The 19,123-nt window shown below is 40.7% G+C and overlaps 2 protein-coding genes across 9 annotated transcripts in view; one reads left to right on the forward strand and one right to left on the reverse strand.

The window, feature by feature from the left end:
- RBIS (ribosomal biogenesis factor) overlaps positions 1-19,123 on the forward strand; it is a 158,831-nt gene that overhangs the window by 82,046 nt on the left and 57,662 nt on the right. The window lies entirely within an intron of this gene.
- The window catches only part of RALYL (RALY RNA binding protein like), a 242,517-nt gene continuing 224,937 nt past the window's right edge, over positions 1,544-19,123 (reverse strand). For 4 of the 7 annotated variants that reach the window (XM_053395749.1, XM_053395746.1, XM_053395747.1 and 1 more), the window contains 3 exons: positions 17,188-17,301; positions 12,916-13,094; positions 11,946-12,544 (listed from right to left, as the gene is read on the reverse strand). In XM_053395749.1, the coding sequence (XP_053251724.1) occupies positions 12,509-12,544; positions 12,916-13,094; positions 17,188-17,301 (329 nt within the window). In that variant the 3' untranslated portion in view covers positions 11,946-12,508. Of the gene's footprint in view, positions 4,451-11,945; positions 12,545-12,915; positions 13,095-17,187; positions 17,302-19,123 lie in introns of those variants that run through there. The other 3 variants (XM_053395750.1, XM_053395752.1, XM_053395751.1) reach the window with 2 other exon arrangements.

The following is a 19,123-nucleotide window of genomic DNA, read 5'->3' on the forward strand; positions in this document are numbered from 1 at the left end:
ACTAGATCTGTTGCAACAGGGAGGGTTCAGGTCTGTGCCCCCTCCCTATGTCTGTGTCAAAGATTGCATGGGCTGGGGTGGGATTCCAGGGACACAGTAGAGACTTGTCCTGCCTCTCCTCTGTACCCATCACCAGTCACATAAGCTGATGTCTCTGTGCTGGATGCCCATGAGAAATAGCTGCACATGCATACTATGTGCATATTCGCATAGAGCGCCTCCATACAAGGGGAGATCGTGGCCCAATCCTATTGATTGAGTCTGCCTTCTGTACTTCTTTGGCCTTCCTGAGTTGAGCCTTATTTTTGCATGCTTCCTCCTTACCGCCTCATCCACAGACTTGCCTTTCTGGCTGTAGAGATATAGACTATTTTGCATCCTGAAAAGCAACTATATGGTTTGGCATCAACAGCTTCACAGGTACACCATCTCATAAGATAGGGCACTAGGACCCAGAACTCTGATTTCCTTATTTATTCTGCCATGGGAACTATTTGACTGTACATCTGAGCTGCATCAGAAGCAGTCACTGGAACATTGAGCTAATGCCAATTGCACTGTTTTAGTAGCCACATGCCCCTCAATTAGATGTCAGGTGGGTCTTGGGTAAATGAAAAGGGATTCCAGGGATGTCCTAGGAGATATCCATAGGATGTCTTAGGAGATATCCACAGGATCCCAAGCTTCCTCATTTCTCTCACATGGAATGGAGGGGGAAACTACAGCCCTGGAGCTGATGTAGTTAATTTCCTTCTTGTTGATCTCAGTTGGAAGGAAATCCTTTTTTCAAGGGAGGGGATTAAGTCCTCTGAGAGGAGAGAAGAAGGAATGACACTCATCCTTCACCTTCCAGTTGACTGGCATGAGCCCAGTAGGGCTTGGGGTTTGGTGGTTCATCTGTCTTTATCCTCTAACCCACAAGCCAGTAAGAACATAAGAAGCACCTGCTGGGTCAGGCCAAAGGTCCACCTGCACTGTGTTCTCCCAATGGTCAACAGGTACCAGTGGGGAGCCTGTATGCAGAACCTATATGCAATAGCACTCTCCTCACCTGCTGTGATTCCTAGCATCTCGTATTCAGTGGCATACTATCTCCAACAGTGGAGGTAGACCATTCCCATCACGGCTAGTAGCCACTAATAGCTTTATCCTCATGGAGATTGCTCTGACAGACCAGTAGTTTAAGTGAAGTGCAGTTGAATCCTAGGCATGCTGACTCAAAAGGAGGTTCCATTGGGCTGGATTCACTAGTGGAGCCACGTTAGCACAACAGGACTCTGCTCCTCCATTATCCCCAAACCTGCTTGGGAGGACCCCCAGAACAGTGTGCTGGGGTAGGAGAGGGGAGATCGTTCCATCCGTCGAGCAGAAATGGTCGTGCTGACCAAACAATCGCCTTAATGCACCATTGAATTCCACCCTTTGTGTTCAGTGTAGCATATTCTCAGGTAAATGTGTACAGCACGGCAGACTGAATATATTTGCGGTATTGCTCCCTATCTATAACCAGCATTTGGCAGCAGGAACTACTAAAGAGAGTTAGTGCATTAGTCAGAGAAAATATTTATTTACAGGAATGTAAAAATTATGTTACAACATTTGTAACAGAACCGTCATGAAATGATTCCACGAGAACACATGGGCAAGATATTCAGTGCAAATGAACTTCCTATCATAGTTGTTGAAAAACTACCATGGCTTTGAAAAGGGCTGCAGAAAGTGTGTACAGGTAACGACGTTTTTCAAAGTCTTAAAAACCGCTTTCCCTGCTTGGAAATAATTGTTGTAGACAAAAAGATATAACAAAACTTATTGTAAGGATACAGAAAAATGAAAAAGAAAGAAAGAAAGAATCTGGTTTCCTTCATTGGATTGCAAATGGAGACAATTTGGGTCCCCTGTGTCACAGAGGTATGTGGCTGATGTACTCACAGTAAAGGAGAGGCTGGATCATGCTCCACATGCTAGATTTGGGATTGGGGTGGGGGGAACCTTTCCTTTTTGTAACTATTGCATGAGCTTAAGAAGAAAGTGCATACATGGAAACCAGCATGCTCAAGTGCAAATGCTGTAATAAAGCAATATACTGGGGTACATGTAGGTAGAGCAGCTTCTCTTCACAAACAAATAGGTGTCAGGGCTAGGGGAGACCTGTGCCTCAGACAGCTGCCAGTTAGGGCAGCCAATACTGGACTAGATGGACTGATAAGCCTGATTTTGTATCTGGCAAGTTCATATTCCCAGCTGACCGGGGTGGTTTTCTAAACTGGGATTATTCAGATTTGCTCGCCAGGTTATCAGAACGACAAGTTATTCTTTGGTCCGTGTCCCTACCTTAATGCATATTGTTCAAATGATTTGTGCTAACGAACTAGCGTGTGGCAGAAGTATTCTGCGCTGTGGTTTATAGGTCTGCCACTGTCAATAATTTGTAGGAAAGGTGTATGTAAGATGACACGAAATCGTGGGAAATAAATATTCTATCTCTCAAAACTGGGGGGGGGGGGAGTTCTCTATGCACTAGAGAAAGTACTCTGAAAAAGTATCATTGTCAAATCTGTAAGGCACCCTTCAGATAGTTTGTGTGGGTGGGGGCAGCGGCCTGTTTGTAGCAAACCTGTGTGTGTGACAGAATGGTGATGCCCCCCTCCCCACGTGTTCAGTGACTGTGTGACCCCCCCACCCATCTGAAAGGGGCTTGAATCTTGTTAAGAATGGCCAAATAATTTAATTACACAAGAACACCCTGGCATAGGGAAACTCATTAAAACTGAAGAGAAATTATATATTAATATTACTAGAAGCTAAGTTTTATTTTTAGCTTTATTTAGGAATCATAAAACTGAACTATGTAAAAAGACAATGAAGGAATTCTGGAAAGGAAAAAAAACAACAACCCAAAACTCTTGACCCATTTTCCCCGTGTGCAGAGGTATATGGTACAGTACTCCCAGCAGAGGGGAGAAACTGAGGTGGTGGAAAGACTTTTCTGATCCGTGCAGTTTTATTTTCAGCATTGTCAAATCACCAGCTCTTTCCCTGGAGCAGAAGCAGTCACAGCTGTACAACATTAAGTGTATCTATAAATATTTTCCAATTAGCATGTGGGGAAAAATTCGCCAGATTTGGTGAGGGGTGTGGGGAAGAGTTTATACAGAAACCACAGAATAACTTAACATACAGTTGGGCAGCCTTATTTTGAGAGCACAAGAAACACTTAGGAATGAGAAACAAAGGCAGAGAAAGATATTGCACAATCCAGGGCCTCATTCATATTTTATTGGCAGGGATGCCATGAAGAAATCTGAGCGGCCTCTCCGTTCAGTTAGGTGCTTGACTGAAGAAGCATCTAAATCGCTCGGGGCAATTTAACACCAGGCAAGCTGTGGTAGTATTGTAGATGTTTGGTTTAAAATAAGTCCAGGACATTGGACTAACCTTATGGGCTACAAAGCTTGGTTGCCAAACCCAAACATACCGCCATGATCATGCGACTTCAATACTGGCAATTTGGAAAATATGGGTTATAGAGTAATTATGAAATCTAACAACATGCCAACTTTCGATTGGCAACACTCTTGGAAGTTTTAGTATTACTGTTCTTTTTAAAAGAAATAAAATCATATTTCAATCCATGCTGTCTGACATATGGTTACGTCAGAGAGCAGCAAATGTATCTCTGTAGGTTTACAACATCCTAAGATTTGAGGGCACAGTTCAGAGTATTGAAATGAGTGGTAGTTATTCCATTGATTTCAATGGGATATATATTGCGCACAAAACTACTATATCCAAATTATATTTGTTTTGGCATTATGATGTAAAAAATAAATAAATCTGGGCATGGATATTACTTTGACCTCCATTATGACCCTACTTCTTAATAAATGCACTGGCTCTAAAACAGGAATATAAATAAATACAAATAATTAAAATACTATTTAACATATTAGATCATAAATCTTTCATGATCTCATTTCGTTATGCTGTAAACATTTAAGTGCAATATCACCTGACTTTTAATATGATGAACCATAAAACATGCTAATCATAAAAATAGCTTTTACAAATATACATTTGTATACAGTGTCTCCTTCATTTTAAATATGTCCTTCATATTATCATACAATTCATTGGCCTTCTGACATCAAAATTAAAAAAATAATACCAATAATTAGCCAGGAAAAAACACATTTACAATCTAAACCATATAAATCTGACAATTGTACAGCTTTAGAACATATAAGAAATGGAATTTCTAAGTTTTGAATGGTAATGTCCATTTCAAGAAGTTAATTCATTTTCCCGCCCCATAAAAATTGAGTCAAAGATGTTGCTAGCCAGCAAGAAGCAGCAGCTCACATTTCCACATGGGGAAGTCTGTGAATTATTATGTTCTTGGTTTCCAAAGGGACTGGATGTCAGTCTGAATTCACTTGATCTGTAGAAACTGTAAGATAAAATGCACATTTAAATTTGATAACATTTTGAATAAGAGACAGTGACAGGAGAGTGTGGGCAAAAGTAAATGTGATGCAGGGAATCTGTGACTAGATGACCACTGTCTTTTCCTTTGTAAAAAAATAGCTGGAGTGGGGGATCCAATCTGGATCAGCACCATAGTGCAGAGTGTTCTAAACTGTGTGTCGCGACACATTAGTGTGTTGGCTGGAGCATTTAGGTGTGTCACAGGAATGCTCCCTGCGCTCCACCCACGGTTGGAAAGGGGCTAGTTTAACCTTCGGTTTGCTAATAAAACTGAATTACTGTGTTGTGAAATTATGCACGTCTAAAAAGCGTGTAATCAACATGAAAACTTTTGAAAGCTCTGCCATAGTGTCTCAACCCTTCCTCCCTTCTTACCAATTACCCAATGCAAATTGCCCCATTTCATTTATTCATTTAGTATACCACCACCAGCTGAAGATTACAGGGTGGTTCACAACATAAAAACACAAAATGAGAACACAAAATACGTAACAAAAAGAGAGAGAAAAGAACCAATAACCTCCCCCCTCAAACATATTTAAAAAGGCCACAGCAATTAGATTCCTGTTACAGAAAATGAATAAAGGTGCTAAAGTTTAATCACACGCTAGGCTGGCCAAGCAGTTGTTTCTGAAGTGGTGGAACCACAGAGTCAAAAGCATTAATATTTCCTGCATATTGTGCAGAGGTTGACAAAAATGTGGGGCTGTTTCCACATCACCCACTCTTGAAAACATGCTCGAGAACATGCTGGGTCCAGCTCACGTTTAAACCATAAATGCCTTCTAACTATTTTTAGCAGTAGGTTCACAGGCGGAATTATCTCTATAGAGAAGAAATGTATTTTCTTCCTCCGACCTTCCTCTTGCGTCGGAGATAGCCCTGATTGTGGTGAAGTAGCTCTATAGAGCTTGTAAGCATGCAACCTGTGCTGCTCCACACCTTTCAGCTCCAAAGAATCCTGCTCTTTTTAGTCTTTTCTTTCCCTTTCCCTAATTGCGCTCTCATATTATATAGAAGACAAAGAGCAACAGATTTTCGGCTTATTTATTGGAGATCTTTTCACAAGCCCGATGTACCAGCAAGAAAGGCTCTGCAGGTTATAATGAGGAAAGAGCATCGCGAACTGTCTGGATCCAAGGGGTGAACACACTTTTGGCGTTATTAAGAAGCTGTGTTGAACATTCACTAAGTCTGTATCACAAGCAAAATGGCTACAGAATTTTCTGTCAGGGCACATCCGGCATGTTTCAGTAGGGTGGGATGGAAAGCCATCACCTAAAAAACCCCAAAACCATAGTATGGCAATACTTTTATTAGGACCAGCCAAAATGTGACAGAGTCTTGAGCAACTTTAACATCAAAAGACGTTTTTATTACTTCCAGAGTGATAGTCTCCCTCCCATTTCCCCCAGGGTCTGATTAACCTGAGGCAATAGAAAACTAATTTTGCTTCTTTCTATTCAGCTAAATTCTATATAATTTATCTTTGGCTGTGTGGCAGCTGTGACATTTTTTGAAAACCCACAAGATGACTAATTTATGGGGGAAATCGTTTATTTTAAGGAATTATATAAATTACACCCTCGCACAACAAAGATGGAATCAAATTAGATTCTAGCAAACCATATGGCTTTCATTTGGTGTTCTTGTAAAGAAAAATATCACCTGAACGAAAAAAAAGATCCACTTTGCTTTGGATTATGACTGAAAATACAGATTTGCTAAAAGGGTGTGCGTGGACATACAAACACCACCACCACCACCACCGAATAGCATATTTATGAACCTCAACAAACAAAATATAGAACCATAGACCTGGAATCTATAAAATATTGTAATTTAACAACTGCCAATAATTTGTCCTTGTCACTTAAAGCCATGAAATGCACACTCTCAACACACCCAATGCCCAACATTTCTTCAATTAAGCAGATTTTTTTGAGAAGTGTTATGTTCACCCCCCCCCAAAAAAAAAACACAAGAGAAAGAGAGAACTTCAGTTGCATATGTCTGTCCTTTACCCTTAAACCCAGAAACACCCAAACAATAATACCATATGGTGCCAAGAGTTGTCTTATTTCCTCTGTGAGCTACCAGCAGTCAATACTGAAAGTTTGCACTGCATACTCTATTGACGGCACTGTAAAATGGATCCCTTTAAATCAGTTGTGTTGAGTTGTGTTTAACAGGCAATCTTGGAGAAAACTAGAGAAGCCTGGGGAGGGGGGGGGATTCAGTGCTAATTCTATTGAGAGTGACCCATTGACATTAACTGATATGGCTAACTTTTAACAGGTCTACTCTGAGTAGGATTTAGGTGAATACAACCCCTTTGTGTTTGAGAGGTATCACGTTTGGCAACTCAAGATTGATAAGGCAGAAGAAGTAGGTAGGTAGTGTGCATGTTGTTTGGGGAAAGGAATAGAGGGGGAAATTTGTGAGAGCCACGAGGGGGAAAATACTGAAACTGGAGACTCGAAGCTGTTTTAAAGTAGGTCACACGTGTACAGAGGAGAAGGAACAGGTTTTCTGCTTTAAGTTTGCATAAGGGAAGTGACAAGAAGATGGACTTGAAAGTCACTGGTGTGAAAGGTCAAGGAAGGATTACTAACACATTTGGAAAAGAACAATAGAAAAGCTGGACCTGTTCTCAACTGCGTATTTTAATTTTTACGATTTCTTCCCATCAATAATGATTTGCCTTTACATTTTCAATTTTGCTCTTAGTGATGCTTTCCCCCCCAGAAAAATGAAGTGCAAATTGAAACGATAGCTTAAGCTTATTTAATGCTTAAACTATCAGAATCAGGTGATACTTGGATATATCCACTCAGTTCCCTATTATTCTCTTAGTGCCTCTTTCATTTCACAAACTCTTCTACATCAGTCTCATTTTTTCCTCTTTCTTTTCTCAGCTCGCCTTTTTACTTTGAGGTTATAAATTGTAGCAGAATTCCATTCATCTGGACACCGATGAAACATGCAATATTTCCATAATGGAGAGGTGTCAGAAAATGATGATCAGATGTTCATTACTGAAAATGAAAGAAGCCAACCATAGCAAGCCAACAGTTACTGTATCCTGAAAATATATTATGTCCCTTAACCAAATATTAAAAATGTAGAAAGAACTGGAGGTTGTATCAGAGATTACTGAATCTCAAGGGATCTGACAGGGATAGGCTGTCCTAGATTCTGGTTCAGGACTTTCTGAAGTGGGATGTTTAAGTTAAGAAGATATGCCAGTCACTTGCCTGCTTTCTGGAAGCCATAAGGAATAAGAATTCATAGAAGGTTTGTAGAGAAGAAGCTAGCAACCAATAATCAGGACTCAGTTCATCTGTGCCTCAAAGAATACTCTGAGGGCCTATCACATAGTTCAATTGCCAAAGCTAACTAGATTTGGAGGATACCAAGTTGCCTGAAGGTGTTTGAGTCTAGGTAATGCTGGAGTTGCAGGACCTTGGAGAGCTCCAAGTGGAAGGACAAAGTGAGCTTACTGCAAGGGCTGTAGCTTAGTGGTAGAGCCCATGTATTGCAGAATTCAACATCTAGCATCTTCAGGTAGAGCTTGGAAAGCCACCTGTCTGAAATATCAGAGCTGCCAGGTGTTGAATTCTGGGAACTTCTGCATGCAATACTCAGAAGTAAGTTCCCCTAAGTTCAATGGGACTTCACCCCAGGTAAGTGTGTATAGGATTGCAGCCTGAATCTAGTTTAACAAACGGTTTGAAGCTGTCTGGTTCTCTTCTGCACCTAATGCTAGTGGCAAATCTTTGCATGCAACAGAAGGTCCAAGTTCAAAAAATTTGAACTACGCTGCTATTTGAAGAATGGAAAAATGGATGCCTATGATACTGTTGGCAAAGAGATGCAACAATGTTCAAAGGTCCCTGGGTTTTTACCTAGTTTTGCAACTAATAGCTGATCTGCTATGAAGGATGAAGAAACTTTGCTGCGCAAGTGGAGAAAGAGGAAAGCCAGTGGTGGGAATAGTATCTGCAGGGATGGGAAGCTGAGCTGTAGACTTAAGTGACTCAGTGTGCTTTACCAAATAACCTTCAGCTTAAGTAGAAACAGTTAGGAATATAGGAAGCTGCCTTATACCAAGTCAGACCATTGGTTCATCTAGCCCAGTACTGTCTACACAACTGGCAGGGGCTCTCCAGGGTTTCGGGCAGGGGAAATTTCTAGCCTTCTCTGAAGATGCTGGAGAATAAACTTGGGGTCTTCTGCATGCATTTGGATGTAAACTGAGGTAGTAAAGTCCCTGAGTGAGGACTGGGTTTAAATTTAAAAGATAAAAGCAAAGGAGGAAAAGGCACAGCATTGGCAAACCATTTATTTGAACCATTTACCATAGAATCGTGTTCCAACTTTTGCAACAGTTTTTCCTTTAGTCATGGTTATTCAGAGTCAGTTTTGTCTAAGGAAAACATCTTGGAAGTGAAGAGAAATTCAGGCCACAATTGAATGGTGACGTTTTTCAATGAGTGCAATTTTTTTTAAAAAAAAGAATCTCTCAAAAAGTTAAAATATATAAGTAAGTAAGTTGGACCCAAAGTAATTGGAGCACATAAAACATAAGCCCAGTGTATCTTCCCTTAGTGCTGCAAAGGAGATATTGCAAACCCTCAGCAAAAAATTAATTGGTTGCAACAGTAAATCTGAAATACAGGTGAGAAACTTGAGCCAGAGCCAGCCTACAAATTTAGAATAATTATGCAATGGAGCTCCACTGGGATTGTATCACTTCAGAGTGTCCTGGCAGGGAGGATTACATGTTACAATATTTTCCCAATTAAAAAAACCAGCCCAAACTTTTTTTAAAAACTTCTAGTTAAAAACTTTCCCCCTGATGTGAGAGTTTTTCCAGGAATCAGGTTTTCCCTTCTTAAAACATAGCTCGCCCAGTCTGCACAGATTGGCTCTCGAATGTTTTTGTGCTTTCACTCCATTTCAGTAGGCACCATCCACAGGGGTTGGTAATGTGGCATGGGTGACTAGAATGTACAACATACAATACCTAAAGAAATATACAAAGTATTACACCTGAAACATCTGGACAAACTCACATCTTATCCAAAGTACCATGATTTCTGTTAGGAAGATCCTGATTTATAATATATTCTTCAGAAAACATCTTATTTCTTTTCTTTTGCTCATACAGTGATATCTTGTAACTGTCAAGTGTAATGTCATTGTGTATGTTATCTATTTCACTTTCCTCTTCATTAGAAATATCTTTTCTTTTCTGGGATCGAAACTACCCCGATGCTGCCGAGTAATTTATCAGATATCATTTTGTTTTTAATAGAGGACAATAATTATTTGCTATGATTCAAGATGACACACACTGACAGCTGAAAGGCACTATCTATTTCGCAGAAATAACGGGAAAGGATGATGAATGGGATTGAAATCAGTTTCTAAATCAATAAACTGTTAGGAGCGCTGCCTTTGTTACAACTTGAAGAGATCTCATTGCAAGCAACAACTTTCAGCTATTGTGTCTACTGCAAAGTTTTCCTTTTGAACAGCAGGGCTAAAATACCTATAATTTAGGAACTACCACCATCCTAAATTTATATGCTTTGTTCACACAGCATATGTACTATTCAGACTTCACTTTCTCACATAAGGAGACAAGCCCTTGAATTCCAGCTTCTTTTGGTTCATTTCATTGTAGGACAGGACTGAGACAGCTATATGGGTAGCAGCCACAAAATGGCTGCCATGGGATGTGTGGCACAACACAAAATGGCTACCACATCTGAAACAGGAGAAAAGGGGACAGAAATACAAAATACTGCAGGCATGGCTCCCCATCTTCTGCATTGTGAATTTCTGAGGGGAATTCTATTGATATCCTTCATACTGTTGGCACTCATGTCTGCAGATGCTTGGTTGGCAAACTGTGCTCTGAATTCCTTTACCAGAGTTTGACAGCTTTGGCACCGAGGGGCCTGGAGGGAAGTTCTCTTTGGTGGTCTGCCTCAGTCACTGGGACCCTGGTGGGCTTCTCTAGCAGTGGTAGGCAGCAGCACTCCAAGCCATACCAGGTGGCAGGTTTTAGCAATCAAATTAATTTCTCACACAGCCCTGATAAATGCTATGTTAGACATACTGTGGAAATGAAAATGGCAGCTAGATCCAGCCACCTGCTGCTGCTCAGGGTGTCAGGCTGGAAGCATTTTTCAAAGCAGGGCCAAGGCCAGGCATCAGTGGTGGGTCCTGCTAGGACACATGGGTACTGGGTGCTAAAAGCTGGCTCTGAAGCCACCACATGAGACACACTATGTCTTCCAACAAGTTTCAGAGCTTGTGCCTACAGTATGGTGCAATCTGTGTGGAGTAAGCTACTAGCAAGCTAGGAGTTGATCACAAACATTCTGTGCATTCATGGAACATGCAAAGAATGTCCGTTAAACTAAATGTCTTTTAAAAGATTCTACTGCATTGACTGGAAGAACAGGAAAAGTCCAGCCATTTGTTTTCCGACAGAATTATTTCCCAGTCCAAGCTGCCAGGGATTGAACTTAGGGCTGTCTGCATCATCATAATCATATTATTTGTACCCCATCCATCTGACTGGATAGCCTCAGCCACTTTGATCAGCAAAGCAGATCCTGAACTACTGAACTATGGTCCTGAGTGGGTCTATTTTCCATCACCACCCTATAGGCGCTTCAAGGATTGAATATACTGTATTGTTTGTAATATTCAGTTGGAAGCCACCCAGAGTGGCTGGGGAAACCCAGCCAGATGGGTGGGGTATAAATAATAAATTATTATTATTATTATACCCTACAGGTAGGGATGGGGTGGGAGGGGAAGGAATTCAATTCAGTTTGCATTTAAAGCCAAATCTATCAAATCCATACTTTCTGAAGCAATATGAATAAGAAAACATAGGCACCCTACAAAATTCACACTTATCCGAATTTTGCAGTGCAGTTCTCCAGCCAATGTTTACAAAAATGAATGTATACAGGGAAATGCATATAGACATACATTTATGAAAATAGCACACAGTAATGCACTGCGTCATATTTGTTATATTAATTAAATATGTATACTGCCCTTCATCCGAAGATCACAGCATAAAAATACAAGATAAAAACACGAAACATATTCGGGGAAATTGCTTGCAAAACATGTGTATTAAAAACTGCATTAAAAATATGTTTATTAGGAGAAATTAACTCTAAAATTGCAAATTGCTACAGAAATGTGAAGAATGCAATTAAAGATTGTAAAAAGGAGAAACTGAGAGAATAAAAACTGAGAGTCCCTCCCACCCCTACCTGGTGGGAATATAGCTTTGCCTCAGGCTGGAAATAGGTCTCTTTCTGCTGCAGACCTAAAGTTTCTCCAAAAAACCCCATTGAAATGTCAAGAGCAGGATTTTGTCCACACATTATAAAAAGGGATGGAAGTAACGCTTGCTGCTGAAAACTGCTTCCGTGTGGCTGAGCTGGAGAGGCAAGGTGCACACCCCCAAAATAACTTCCTTTTGGGTTAAAAAATTAAAGGAGTCCATGAAACAATGATGAAAAAATACATAGCCTTGCTTGTGTTTTCCATCCCAAACAGGAAAGAACAATCAAGGCTTGTCCTTCAAATTAAATATTAAAGAAAGAGAGTTCTTTCCAGGCTATGCTTTCCTTGCTCTAACAGAGCAGAGTAGATCTACTACTGTTGCTGCTGCTTTTTAAAAGAAGAGGCTGTCATCCTCACAGAAAGGTTATTTCTATCCCTTTCCGTTACATGGAGATGGAACATCATGCCATTGAAGCTGGACTAGTGCTAGTGCAATTACAGCTCTGAGAGAGAAGTGTCCTGTATTTTATAATGCAGAACGATCTCGCCACAAAGCAAGTGAGAATTAGGTTGCATCCTCCCAGCTTGAGAGGCCGCGTGCTTCCTTGAGAGTTAGCCTCAAGGAATGCAGGGAGACTTAAGAGTAAATGTACATTAAGATCAAGCTCCATAAATTTATTTCATCCCATTCTTTTCAGCGAAAACTAAATTGGTCCACATTCCAGCTGGGCTGTGAATCAAAGAGAAATGCTGTTATTCTAAGCATATTAGTCAAAGGTGAGTTCTACAGAGACCGTCCAGAAGTGTTTACTACTGGTAAATGTGATTATGAAACTGGCAGAGGGTATGTTTTATGTTTTTCGGTTGATAGCCTTCAAGAACTGTGTGCCCTTTAAACTGCTCCACCCAAAAGTATCTCACCACATCACAGATGGGAATTCATGTAAAGAACTAACATTGCCTGCCATTATAACCATCTTAAGAGTTTTTCAAAGGACCTCTAAACAGCACCTCAGCTTTTAATAGCATTTGTTTTGCTGTTCTTCTACATTCATTCTTGAAATTTTCAGCTTACATATACAACTATTTAAAATTTCTTACCAGCTCGTTACTTCCATCCTCGTCAAAATCCTCCTCTATCCCATCAGTCATATCTTCGCCATCTCCATCTGCATCTAAACCTCCTTCTATAGGGTCCTCTGTGGAATTGTCAGCGTTCTCTGATATACATTCCTCTTGGATCAAGTCTGCACAGTCTTCTATTTGTTTCTTTTGGGTTTCTATAAGAAAAAGGCGAAAAATGTAGCTTAAGAAAGATCCCCTTTTCCAGAAATGGAACTGTGTTATAGACAGCAGAATACATTCTCTGAATCCCCAAATGATACCAGATATATTACCCAGGTTCAGAGATCTTCTTTTGGCTTGCTAAGAGGCTGATACATGCCCAGCGGGATATTTGCCTTTGAACACAAGTTCCCTATGCACCATCACAAACTATTTCTGAAATTCCCCCGAGTTGAAAACAATGCTTTTCAAATGATGAAGTTGGAAGAGGAGAGCAAGTTGGAGGGTTAGTTTCAGACTCATATTTATGACCAAGATTACACGCTTATGAAAGTGATACTGGTCTCCTGAGCATTTGAGCTATCTTTCTAAAAGTAAATTTCATACTGTCATGGTTGCAGTGATGCATGTGAAAATGTAACAAGGGACCATAGAAGAGAAGCCTGCCTGATCAGACCAAAGGCCTAGCTAGTCCAAACTTTTATTCTCACAATATTCTCATATGTCATTGGGAAGCTCATAAGCACGGCACAAGTGCAGTAATACCCAGTTGGTTGGGATCCCCAGAAACTGGTATTCACATGCATACTGCTTCTGATATTTGTCATCAGTCATTGCCACATAGAATCATAGAATTGTAGACTTGGAAGGGATCCCTAGGGTCATCTAGTCCAACTTCCTGCGATGTGGGTATCTCAACTAAAGCATCCATGACAGATGGCCATCCAACCTCTGCTTAAAAACCTGCAAGCAAGGAGCGTCTACCACCTCTGGTGGGAGTCTGCTCCGCTCTCAAACAGCTCATGCTGTCAGAAAGCTCTTCCTGATGGTTAGTCAGAATCTCCTCTCTTGTAACTTGAAGCTATTGGTTTGGGTCCTAGCCTCCAGAGCAGGAGAAAACAACCTTGCTCCATCACCCATGTGATAGTCCTTGAGATATCTGAAGATGGCTATCGTATCTCTTTTCAATCTCCTCTTTTGTAGGCTAAACATATCTAGATCCTTCGACTGCTCCTCCTAAGGTTTGGTTTCCAGACCCTTGATCATCCTCTAAACACGGTCCAGCTTGTCAATATCCTTAATCTGTGGTGCCCAGAACTGGACACAGTAGTCCAGGTGTGGTCTGACCAAATCAGAATAGAGCAGTACTATTTCTTCCCTTGATCTGGATACTATTCTTCTGTTGATGCAGACTAAAATAGCATTAGCTTTTTTGCTGTTGCATCACACTGTTGACTTATGTTAAGCTTGCCAGCTTTAAAACACAGAATTAATTAGCAAAATAAGACATCTGAGCATAAACACATTACTTTTCTGTCCCTTTATAACTTCCATAAAGATAAGCGAGACAGACCTTAGTATAGTGTATAAAAGATCATTAAAACTTTCCCTGTTTTTTATTTCTATGTTTGCTTAAGCTTCCCACTGTTGGATGTAAGCAGCTCATGCTGTATATTCTGCCTATTATAATAGATTGTTTGAAATATCTGCCACTTAAAAATCTGCCACTTTTCAAGTCGTTCTCCTTTGCAATGCAGCTGATTGTTTTTGTTCAGGGAGGACCAGAAGTAAGTCTTTAGCAGATAGAAAGGACTTGGTATTGTTATATTTTATCAGTTGCAACTCGCAGAAACTTATCAAACATATTGGTTCACAATCAAGCCATTTAAGCAGGATTAAATCCCATTGATTTTGAAGACAAAGTCAGCACATGATTTAAATCACTGGTACCCAAAAGTACTATGGTTGCATTTATGAATTTAAATGTCATGATACAGAATATATAGATTCTCTCTCTCTCTCCCTCTCTTGTACCCAGAACCCACAAAAAAGCCACTCTGGTCAGGGTTCAAATCCCCATCCAGTCATGTAGCATAACCAGTATTGAAAAGGATCTAGGTTGTTGTTTTTTGCTTTTTTTTGTACATTGCCTTGAGGCGACTATGTAGAAGGCAATTAATAAATTAATGTTGTTGATAGTAATAATAATAATAATAATAATAATAATAATAATAATAATAACTATGCTCATCTGTCAGTTCAGTCATGATTAACATGCTCTGAGCTATCTTTTTATATTCTGCTGTCTATGAGTCAGTGCAGAATGACAGTCTAAGATCTGATTTGTATTTAAATGAATTCACAAGCCTTTTTCACACACAAAAACCCGTAATTTTTTTCTGCTCTCATGGAGGCTCTTTGCATATTAATAGCTTTTATACTGACTCCTCCTTCGTGGGATTTGCCATCCCAGAAGGAAAGTGCTTTGTTTTGCAATGTTTTGATGTTAACGATGTTTAACATATGAACTTGTGCATAATTTGTGTTAATGTTTTTGTGTAATAGCATGCCCCTCTACTGCCCCAATTAAATTGGGACTTCCTGTTTTCGGGTGCCGTGCTCTTGTGTGGGTCATGTGACTCACGTGGTAACGTGGCACAGAAGATGCCTGCGGCATGTCAGAGGGTATGCAATTAATAGTTTTTCCATTGTACTGTGAAAGGACACATACATTTCCGAATTCACCACTCATCAGAGTCGCTTGCAAGGAATGTTCTAGGTTTTATTTTAATCTACAGCAATTATGTGGAGCAAGTCCAGAGATGGGGAACCTGTGGCCCTCCAGATGGCATATTCTGAATGCAAGATGCTTTTGTGACCCGGGCATCAGAAGAGGCAGCAGCGTGGTGTACAATATCAAGGCACCTGGCATGCAGAATGATGGGGTGAGGCTGCATCAATGCTCTTAAGCTCTACTGCCCTTCCCTTCTCCCTCTTTTCCCTTTCTGCTCACAGCGGTAATAAAATCATTGAAACTGGATCATCACTGGCATGAAGCAGGGAAGACGCTCTTCCTAAGGTGTTTGGCAGCATAGCTTAAGTGCTCATCCTTTCTAGCAGTGGCCGTCGCCTGACCAGAGGGCCAATGGAGGCCTTCTCTAGCGGCACTAAGTAGTGGAGAGATCAAGGGTTCTGTAAATTTTCATTTCTTTATATACCAAACTGAAATCTATTTTTGCATGAAGAGCGGTTAAGAAAATTTAAAAACTGCTATACTCTTGTAAATATTAGCAGAATTGCACCCTGTCAAGGAGAAAACAGTTTGCAGCCTCTTTATTTCATAGGGTGGAATATTTGTCAATTATTGCAATATTTAATTCATTATTGTCTACTTTACCTACTTGTGGCTCTCCCAAGTGCTTTGCAGTGATCTTTCCCAATGCCAGCTAGGACCCTCGTACCTATGGGACTGCCTCTCTCGGTATGCCCCACGGAGGACCTTAAGGTCCATAAAGAGCAACACCCTAGAGGTCCCGGACCCTAAGGAAGTTAGATTAGCCTCAACCAGAGCCAGGGCCTTTTCAACACTGGCTCCAGCCTGGTGGAACGCTCTGTCTCATGAGACCAGGGCCCTGCGGGATCTGATTTCTTTCTGCAGGGCCTGTAAGACAGAGTTGTTCCACCAGGCCTTTGGCTTGGAGTCAATTTGATTCCCTCCCCCTCTTTCTTTTTTCCTTTCTCCTCCTGTGATGAGGCTGCATTTTACTGTTTTAATGTTGTATTTAACCTTGTTTTTAAAGTTGTATTTCAATCAACTTGTTTTTATTATTGGTTGTTAGCCGCCCTGAGCCTGGCCTTGGCTGGGGAGGGTGGGGTATAAATAAAATTTATTATTATTATCATTTATTATCCTCTTAATTGGAAATACCTGGGATTGAACCTCAAACCTTCTGAAAGTAGACAGAGGGGAGATGAAGAAATGACTGTGCACTCATATGCATGATTGACCTGTAAGATTGGCCTATCTACTCTGAAATAGTGTCACGGAATTCAGTGGGGATTACTCCCAGGTAAATTGGTGTATGGATGCAGCCAAGAGAATAGCTAAACCTAATCTTTAAACAGTTGTTAGTTGCTCAGTGGCTTATAAGGTTGTACTCAAAAAGCCTCTTTCTGGTCCTAAATCTGAGCACATCAGTATTTCCAAAATTGCCTCTCCCATAGAACTGATGATATGATTCACAGCTTTGCACAGAATTAATTCACCCTTTAATGAGCTGCCAAGAGCTACAGATTATTTCCACATACCAGCTTCAGCCTTCTGCTGCTTCTCAATCTTCTCCAGCCTCCCTAGCAAAGAGTCGATTTTTGTTTTGATCTGAGTTAATTCCTTCTTGATTGTTTGTAACTCATCTGATTTCACTGAAGAGAAAAAGAACAAAAGGTACCAACTATGACACAAATAATATTTCAACACAAAGCTATCCCAGTACAATCTATTCATAAAGGCGAAAACTGAAGTGCAAGGTATAGCCTTATATATTATTATTTCTATGTTTTAATATTTCTTCAGCAAAAAACGTTTGTATATTCCCTCTCAGCCCTTCCCCCCAAATGCACACTATTTCTATGTTCATCCATGTATGGAAAGGACACATATCCTTTGTAAAGTGTTTGGGATTTTCCATGCAAGTACAATATAAAACAGAGCTGGACCGCCTATGAGGCTAGGTGAGGCAGCAGCCTTAGGTGAGACCCATTCAAGGGGTGGCATCTTGTTCCACCACCCAGCTTTGCCACTGCTTTTTCCAGCCTCTAGCGTCAGACAGGGAATGGTGGCAAAGCTCTGAAAAACGCCTCCTCTCCTGACCAAGTTAGCAAGAGGGGAGGCGTTCTGCCATCCAGCTTTGCCACTAGGCAGGGGGGAAATCTCCCCCCTCTGCCTGGCAGTGTGACAGAGCTTTGCACCAGCTTCTGTGAAGCCCCACTGCTGGGTGGAAGGAGGGGGATCTGGAATGGATTAGCCCTCGCCCGGTTGGGTAGTAGCCTCAAGGAGTTTGTGCCCCCGTTGCTGAAACATCTCAGGCCACCCCTGGTACAAAATCTACATGGCTTATTTCATTCAGCCTAGATTAGAGAAGAAAGTTGCATTGTGGTAGTTGCATTCATTAAACAAGGTCTATTCACTAGCCATTTGGCCTCGTTCTTTCTGTGAATCGTCACGTGTGCTATCTCATGCACGCCACTATACAGCCAAAGATATTCGGGTTTGTGGTGACATTTCTGAAGGTAAAGTCATTCAGAATAAGGGCAAACTATCTTCCACTTTTGATGCAATGCCTGAAGATTCACTGGAATGAGGTGGGTGGGGTTGCTTTCTGGTCTGAAAACATTCATGAAAACTGCTCCCATTTATCATAACTACAAAATTGTCTGACTCCCCAGGCTTATTTTGGTAGACATGCTATATATTTCATTGATCTAATACCACATCAAACTGTTTGTCTCATACCATCATGTAAAAACTGGCTAACAGTCATGAAGTCACAACTGATTTATGAAAAAAACAAATGAACACTTTGCTCCCAGATAGTTCCTCCAGATCCATAAACAAAATAATGAGAAAACTGTTTAATATTTTCCTCCTTTGCAATTTCACATAAATATAGGAGCATCTGCTTCAATTTTACTTGCAGAAAGCAAAGTGTGCCATGGAACATCAATATAGCAGCATTCATCTGCTGTTGCTTTTGGTGGAAAATGACAAATAAGTTGTCACTTGGCTGATTTTTTAACAAAAAGTATGCTACATGAGATTTATATTTTTACTGGATTTAATTTTTTTTAAAAAAAGGTCAGAAATGAATCAGAGTCAAAACAATATGCAAACCCCTCAAGCTTGATAACAACATTGAGGTCCTCACTCTACTTCTAGCGGACAATTTGTGCTTTTAGAAACAGACCACCCTCCAAAACTTTTGTAGCTGCACAAAAGTCCACATGGGGCCTAAAATGCAATCTTGCTCCTCTTGTGTATAAAAGCAAAGCAGGCCTGGCACAGGGTTTTTGAATACCACTTGCTGAAAACTTCAGGAGGGGAGAGTGCCCTTGTACTTGGGTTCTGCCTGTGGGCATCAAGTTGGCAACTGTGAGAACAGATGCTGGGCTACATGAGCCACGGGCTTGATCCAGCAGGGAACAGTTGGACTTAGAAATGTTACCCACTATGAGATCTGTGAGCGTC

The sequence above is a fragment of the Podarcis raffonei genome, chromosome 7 (genome assembly GCF_027172205.1).
Source record: "Podarcis raffonei isolate rPodRaf1 chromosome 7, rPodRaf1.pri, whole genome shotgun sequence".
Lineage (NCBI taxonomy): Eukaryota > Metazoa > Chordata > Lepidosauria > Squamata > Lacertidae > Podarcis > Podarcis raffonei.